This window comes from Ursus maritimus, unplaced genomic scaffold (assembly GCF_017311325.1).
Source record: "Ursus maritimus isolate PB19 unplaced genomic scaffold, ASM1731132v1 scaffold_2, whole genome shotgun sequence".
In the NCBI taxonomy this organism is placed as follows: domain Eukaryota; kingdom Metazoa; phylum Chordata; class Mammalia; order Carnivora; family Ursidae; genus Ursus; species Ursus maritimus.
Window position 1 is genome coordinate 38,774,040 of NW_024424452.1, and position 7,780 is coordinate 38,781,819.

Consider the following 7,780-nt stretch of genomic DNA (forward strand, 5'->3'; position numbering starts at 1 on the left):
GCCACAGGGTACTCTCTCAGAGTCAGGTTATGATAAAGAAAAACAATGTGGTATTTCCCTAACACCTCTGACTGGTGTAATGAGAACGGCTGTTTGGAGAGAAGACACAAGGCACTAGTAAAAAAACCCAGGATTCCCAAGGTGCTCTCCAGCCAGCTCAGTGACACAAAGGAAAAGCAGGAAAAGAAACTGGACCAGCAATCCCAATCCAAGCTGTCCACACGGGACACCATCAGTCACAGACCTCTGTGCCCATCAGACTAAGAGGTGGGAGACCCGTCGCAGCAATGTCTTCCGACCCAGCTATATGCGAGGAGTGCGCCGACCCCAACGCTCAGGACGCCCACTGACACGCACATCTTCCCAGGCGGACAACCCAGGGCGAGGAGCTGTGATCAGGAGGCCCCAGATCTTCACACTCACAGCTCGAGGGACACTGGATACTCAGGGGTACATGGATCCCTTATAAAGGTTTCCACACGTTATACCGCACACCCTAAAGAGCAAGGGATCCATTTTACCTTTTCTTAAAGATCTCTAGGCTTAAACACACTATGCACTTGAACACCCACTTAACAAATGTCTGCAGGGTGAGAAGTCAATAAAATACAAAAACTAGCAAATCAGCCTTTTAGGGACTTTCTACTATTAGATAAAATACTTAAAAGTGAACACCACTAGCTATTTGATGTCTCCCAGTTTATCAGCAGAACACAGCGCGATGGTGTCTCTCCATGTAAACTTACCTAAGTGCTGAGACACAGGCCAAGGACAAATCTTGAGGCCCCCTTCTCCCGGAGGCTGGGTGCGACCTCCGACACACTGCACTGTGCGCTCTCATCACCTGTCTACACCTCTTACTTCTGCAGGAGCGGAGGTGGCCCTGACGGAGCTCTGCTCCAGTTTGTACTCCCCACCCTGCTCTCCGGCTCATTCCCCTTCCTCTGGGGTTTAGTTCCTTCCCTTCTGCACACAAGGTTAGAAGTGAAAACTTTCAGCATTCACGGTCTCCCAAACATTAAAAGATGAGCCTAGTCAGAACATATCCCAAGCACACACAGTAAAGTGTGCTCAAAATAGGTGTCTAGCAGCATGATGTTCAGCTGGCCAAGCTCAGTCTGGCCTTTGCAGTGGGAAGGACCGAATGACTTCAGGCAAGACAGCCCTGGGCTCTCAGCTGGGGAAATCGCTGGGCACTTCTTCACTCACGGGGCACTTCTACCAGGCAGCCTAGGGGCATGTCCCCACACCAGGAGTTCATCGCCAGGAGCTCATCCCCATCTGGGAAAAATCCAGCTTGTGTGGCTCGGGAGGACGGGGTGGGGGGTAAGGAGGCAGGGAGAGAAAGTGAGTCTCCGGAACAGAAGCTCCCTAAATGGGGGAAAGGAACGTCAGCACACTGAGCCCGAACTGAGGACAGAAGTGAAGAAGCCGTGCACTCCCCGACCGCGGTGCGCCCCGCCGGCCGGGCGGCAGGGCCCGGGGGCGCTCGCCCAGTTACCTGCTCTGCGCCGTAGACCGTGGCGAACTGGACGAAGTCCTCGATGCGGACGAAGCCGTCCCCATCGCCATCCAGGGCGTCGAACACGGCTCGAAGGCGGGGGCCGTCCTCCGGACACGCCGCGGGCTCGCTCGTTAGGGGGCAGGTCTGGCTGAAGTCCGAGGGCTCGTCCGGGTCCCCGGGACCCACATCCAGCGGCATCTCGCCCACCGTGGGCGAGGGGAAGGCAGGGAAGAAGTCGACCTCGCCCCTCACGTGCTGGCTGTGCCTGAAACCCTGCACGCGGAGAGAGGTGCTCTCCGGGCAAACCGGGGGTCCGTAATCCTCTGGCTCTTTAGTCCAGGAAAGAAGCGGGCCGAGCTCTGGCAGCTGCCGGTCGGGGTCGGGGTCCCGGCAGGAGACATGGTCCGGCAGGAGGTAAGAGGTTCCCGGGCCCGGAGCAAGCGCCCAGGCACTCTCGGGGCGCACGTCCGGCCCCGGGGCTCGCCCGGCGCTCAGGTCCGCCCCGGCATCCGCGCAGGCCGCGGGCTCCGGTGGGCCGAGCGCCCGGCGCGGGGCGGGGGAGGCCCCCGGCCGGTCGGGCCCGCCCGGCTCTGGGTCGGGGCGCGGGCCGCCCGCGGGGGAGGCCGGTCGGCCCGGCTCCATCTTCATGGGCGCGCCCCCGGCCGCGGCGCAGGCCCGCGAGGCCAGTGGTGCGGCGGCGGCGCGGCGGCGAACAAAGGCGCTCAGGGCGCGGCGCGGCGCGGGCATCCCCGCGGCGGCGCGGGCGGGCGCGCGGGGCCGCCGGCTGCTCGGCGCGCTCGGGCCCTGCTCCGCCCTCGTCCATCTTCGCGCGGCGCCTCAGCTGCCCTCGGCCCGGCGGCGCGGCGGCGGAGCCCATGGCGGCGGGCGCGGGAGGGCGCCGAGGCGGCGGCGGCGGCGGCGGCGGCGGGCGGCCGAGGGGGCAGGCGCCGCGGAGGCCTCTGAGGAGGACGCCCGAGAGGCCGCCGAACAGGAGGCTGAGGTGCCCGCGGTACCCGAGTGAACGACGCCGCCACCGCCGCCGCCGCCGCCACCGCCGCCACCGCCGCCGCACGGGCCCCGCCTTCCGTCGGCCCTGACGTCAGCGCGTCGCGGCGCCCACAGGCCCCGCCCCTCGCCGGCCGGCCTTAAAGGCGGGCCGTCGGGGGGCGGCGGGATTTCCGCCTCGCGCGCACGGGTCTGGCCTACGCGGGACCCGGGGCCGCCGGCCGGGGTGTCTCGTCAGTCAGCGCCGGGGCGCGCGAGAACGGCGGCCCCACGCACGGCACGGTCGGACCAGTGGCGCCGAGGCACGAGCGAAAGGGCATCGAAATACGCGCCTGTCGTCGAGGGGCCGGGTCCCGACTGCGTGCAGCGCTCTCGCCAACTGATGAGCAAGGAGCTCGATTCCGCTGGGACCGGGAGAAGTGCACGTGGCGCTAGGCACGGCCGCGGGTGGGGCGGGGGATGCCTCCCGCGCGGAGAGGTCCCGGGGTTTACCTGAAGGGGCGGAGGTGGGCAGCGGCCGACCCGAGTGTGGGACGGCCCTGCGAATGAGGCCCGTCTCACCGGTAACCGAAGGCACGCGTGTGAAGAGTGACACCTCTTTCAAACCTGTGACAAAGGGGTTTTTCCGTAGGCGATCCAGTGTGAATCGCCGGTGGAACGGCCAGGCCTCCCCAACCCCGTGTCTGCTTCTCTAGACGTCACCATTATCAGTGGGCACACAGGGCGCCAGACAGAGACGCGGGCGCCCCGAAGCAGGCATGAGAGTGGAGACAGGCTAGTTAGCAGCAGGTGAGCTGCCGGGCCCCAGGCGAAGTGCTAAATTTAGCCGGTAATGAAATGTATCCGGGGAAAGTATGAACTGGTATTTTTATAGGCCGTGGGCACCAGCACCAGATATGTTTCATAAGCAGCTTTGGCAAGAACCAAAGGAAACTGAACCTCTGTTTCCAAGTGTACAATGGGAAACAGGGTGGTAATTAACTGAGTCATCCCCTGTGATAAAACCCCGGGGCCTGCTGGACCAGATTTTGGAAGGTTGGCATTGGGAACACAGAGGCAGGGGACCCTCCTCCCCAAACGTACCAGTTCCTTGTGGGAGCTGTATGCGTTCATGAGGAAGATACTATGTTAAAGGAAAGAAATCATTTCCAGTTTTGGCAAGAGTCTGATTATCTGGCCCATGGGTTCGGCCAGACATGATCTTCAGAGGTCGTTACAGTGACGTGTCAACCTTGCTAATTAGCAGTGTTGATGTGGGTGGGGTAAAGAGGACAGGAGTCCTGAGGAAGCAGGCCCCCACCTGCTGCTGTGACAACCGGGAGAATCTGCATTCCCTGGCTGGCTCCTATGCCCAAATAGAGCCCCAGCATGGAGGGCATACACCTTCCTGCTTGGAGCAGTGCAAGACACTCTGTTCATGAAACATTCAAAGTGACAACTTAGTGGGTGCCCGGCGGGCTCAGTAGAGCCTCTGACTCGCGATCTTGGGGCTGTGAGTTTGAGCCCCACGTTGTGTGCAGGTGTACGAGTACCTGGTCAGTCATTCCAGTGTCTTCTAGCAACCCCCGCTCCGTGGCCATGTTCGGGCTGTAGCACTCGAGATGAAATGAATCAGCTGGGGAGAAGCAGCCCCTGCTGCCACTTGGATGTGCTCCTCCACACTTACCTAGGCACATTTTTTGAAGATTTATTTATTTTAGAGAGAGAGAGGAGGGGGAGAGGGAGGGAGAATCTTTAAGCAGACTCCGCACTGATTGTGGAGCCCAACACATGGGCTCGATCCCACGACCCAGAGATCACCAACTAAGATGAAACCAAGAGTCAGATGCCTAACCAACTGTGCCACCCAGCTGCCCCACTATACACATCTTAATGTGACCCGGTAACCGTTACATAGAAAAGGAAGGTAGGGTGGGGTTCGGCTCACATCGGTTGGATCTGGGGTCTGGGTGCATGTCTGTGAACACCTCCCTCTGCGACTCTCCTTTTGGAAAGTACTTGGATAACCACTTATCTTTGGAACTCTCCAAGCATGTGCATTTCCTTGACCCCTCTTCCTTGGTGACCTTTAGCTTGTAGGGAGAAATGGGAAGATGAAGACCAGCAATAAATTACATACATATATACATAAATAAAACCGGCAAGATGACTCAGCAGGGTCCTGGCACAGCCCTGCTGCACCTGCCAGAGGGCTGAGGGAAAGGCGTTAAGAAACCTCATTTGGGGGGGGGGGCGCCTGGGTGATGCAGTCGTTAAGCGTCTGCCTTCGGCTCAGGGCGTGGTCCCAGTGTTCTGGGATTGAGCCCCACATCGGGCTCCTCCGCTGGGAGCCTGCTTCTTCCTCTCCCACTCCCCCGGCTTGTGTTCCCTCTCTCGCTGGCTGTCTCTCTCTCTCTCAAATAAATAAATAAAATCTTTAAAAAAAAGTAAGGAAAGAAAGAAAGAAAGAAAGAAAAAGAAAGAAAGAAAGAAAGAAAGAAAGGCCTCACTTGGAAGCTAAGTTCGTCTCTTCTGGGGTAGGGCTCCTTCATCACCTGGATGAGATCTGGCCATGGACAGCAGGAGGGGGAGGGTGATAGGCAAAGTCCAATTTGATCAAAAATCTACTTTAAAAAAAAAAGATTTTATTTTTAAGTAATCTCTACACCCAACATGGGGCTCAAACTCATGACCCTGAGATCAAGAGTCACATAGTCCTCTGAATGAGCCAGCCAGGGGCCCCACAAATCTACATTTTTAATGCATGTTCTTAAAAACCTGAAGGAAATACACCAAAATTGTAGTAGACATTACATATGATGTCCCCTATCCATGCTTGTCCTAGGAATTTAAAATGCATCTTGGGGCCTGGGTGGCTCAGTCCATTAAGCATCTGACTCTTGGTCTTGGGTCAGGTCATGATCTCGGGGTTGTGGGATCAAGCCCCACATTGGTCCCCAAGCTCAGGGGGGAGTCTGTTTGGGATTCTCTCCCTCCTCTCCCTCTGCACCCCTGCCCCACTCATGTGCTCTCTCTCTGTCTCTCAAATTAATTAATTAATTAATTAATTAATTTAAAAAATGGCATCTTGTCTTGTTTGAACTTAACCGAGTGTTACTGTGGTTGTGTTTCTTATTGTGTTTATTGACCAACTGGGATATCCTAAATCTTGAAGTGCCCAGTCATAACACTTGCTTGTTTTTCTGTTGGATTCTCTTTTTCTTTAGATAAAATAGGGTTTTTTTAAAGATTTTATTTATGTGACAGAGAGAGAGTGTGCACAAGCAGGGGGAGTGGCAGGCAGAGGGAGAGGGAGAAGCAGACTCCCCACGGAGCAGGGAGTCCGACGTGGGGCTCGATCCCAGGACCCTGAGATCATGACCTGAGCCGAAGGCAGACACTAAACTGACTGAGCCCCCCAGGCGCCCCTAAAATTATTTTTTAATGTTCCAAATATCGTCTCCCTGCCTAGGGTTTAGGGCTTCAAAAATGAATGGGGGGCACAATTTAGTCCATAGCAACTTGAAAGAGACAATTAGAACAGATGTACCGGACAGAAGATTCATTTCCAGAACCCACAAACAACGCCTCAAAAACCGGGAGAACAGCAACCCAGTAGGAAATGAGCAACGAAGAACAATAAAGCAGTTCCAGATCACGGAACTCAAGTGGCCACACGCACGTAAAAAGATGCTCGACCCTGTAGGGAATCAAGGGAAGGAGTGAAGGTTCCATTTGACACCAGTCAGCGTTAAAATCAGTCTGATACCAGCAGAGTCTGCGGATTCACATGACTAATTCAGCTGAGGGTCGTGTGCGCGAACACGCTTCCGCTCGCTCTCAGATTAGTTAATTGATTTTTAAAAAGTGGCGTGATGATGAGAACCCAGCTCAGAGAATTGGGAAGCAGGCTCTGGGGGAGTGGAGAAGGCCCCTTCCCAAGGGGATGGTTCCAGAAGGGTTTGTGGTAAGTTCTTCCCTCAGTGAGCACTGGGGGCCATGCTGGGCTGCACATCTGTGCTCGGAGCCAGCCCTGCACCCCCGAACTCAGAGTCCAGGCTGGAGCCAGCCAGTGGTCAAGTGGGAGCCCCGTGCAGGGCACTAGGGGCAGCTAGGACCGCAGGAAGTCTGTGAAGGTGGCCTGGAGATGGACACAGGAGAGAGGCTGAGCTCTGACCTGGGCAAAGAAGGGACCTGCCACAGACCTGTGATGGGGCCAGGGTGAGGAAGGGGCAGGACCACCAAACAGCCTACACTTGGCGCCCTAGAGAAAGGGGTCCCAGACCCAGCAGAGGGCCCGGTATTGCTTCCTGCTGGCCCCACCATTTAGCCAGGTGTTGGTTCCCTCCTCCTCATGCAGCCTCTTCTCCCACATAGCCCCCCCCTTTCTGGCTGGTCTCGCCCTGCCCTTGCAGGCGCTGAGCTGTCATCCAGGCTAGGTCACTTGGGGACAAGAAGGTAGGTGGCGGTGAGAGGGGATTAACAAAGGGTGGGAGGGATCTTTCGCAGGTGATGGGTGATTGTGGTGATAACTTCATGGTTCTAGACATAGGTCAGAACTCCTCAAATTATACACTTTACACATGTGCAATTTAGTGTATGTCAATTATACTTCAATCAAGCTATAAACAAAAACTAGAGGCCAAATATTTTTTTAAGATTTATTTATTTATTTGAGAGAGAGCGAGCATGAGTGAGGGGAAAGGCAGAGAGAGAGAATCCCAAGCAGACTCCCTGCTGAGCAGGGCTCCATCCCAGGACCCGGAGATCACAACCTGAGCCGAAATCAAGAGTCGGATGCTCAAACGACTGAGCCACCCAGGTGCCCCAGGCCAAATATTTTTAATTTACAATTTTGAAAACTAGATTAACATTTTGTGTTGAGTAAGTGAACTTAGAGGGAAGCCAATTTTCAGTGTGGATCACACTCTCCCCAGGAGCCTCCAGCAGCCGAGAGCACGGAGCCACACTCGTGTTTACTGATACTTTATTCAGCGGGGAAGGATTTTTTGTCACCTTCAAATTTAGTGAAGTACATTTCTTAGAGTAAAAATAGAACATGAGTTTGTAAAGCACAATGTAATTCCTCCTGACTCAGCCGAGGTTTGATTTTCTTATTTAAACGTTTCCCTCTGAAGTTGAGGGCACCGGCTCCCATCTTCCTGCGATGACGGGCTTCTCCAGCAACCCCCCCGCCCAGAGCACTTTGTAGCCCACGATCTGCACCCACCCCCCTCCCCCAATGCCAAGATCACGGCGCGGCGGGGGGGGGGGGGGGGGGGGGGGGGGGAG

The 7,780-nt window shown here is 56.3% G+C and overlaps 1 protein-coding gene across 1 annotated transcript in view; it reads right to left on the reverse strand.

Moving 5' to 3' along the window:
* RAB11FIP3 (RAB11 family interacting protein 3) overlaps positions 1 to 2,152 on the reverse strand; it is an 86,184-nt gene extending 84,032 nt beyond the window's left edge. Inside the window, exon 1 of the mRNA XM_040634465.1 lies at positions 1,502 to 2,152. Within this exon, the coding sequence (XP_040490399.1) occupies positions 1,502 to 2,152 (651 nt within the window). The remainder of the gene's footprint in view (positions 1 to 1,501) is intronic.
* Positions 2,153 to 7,780: the final 5,628 nt, after the last annotated feature.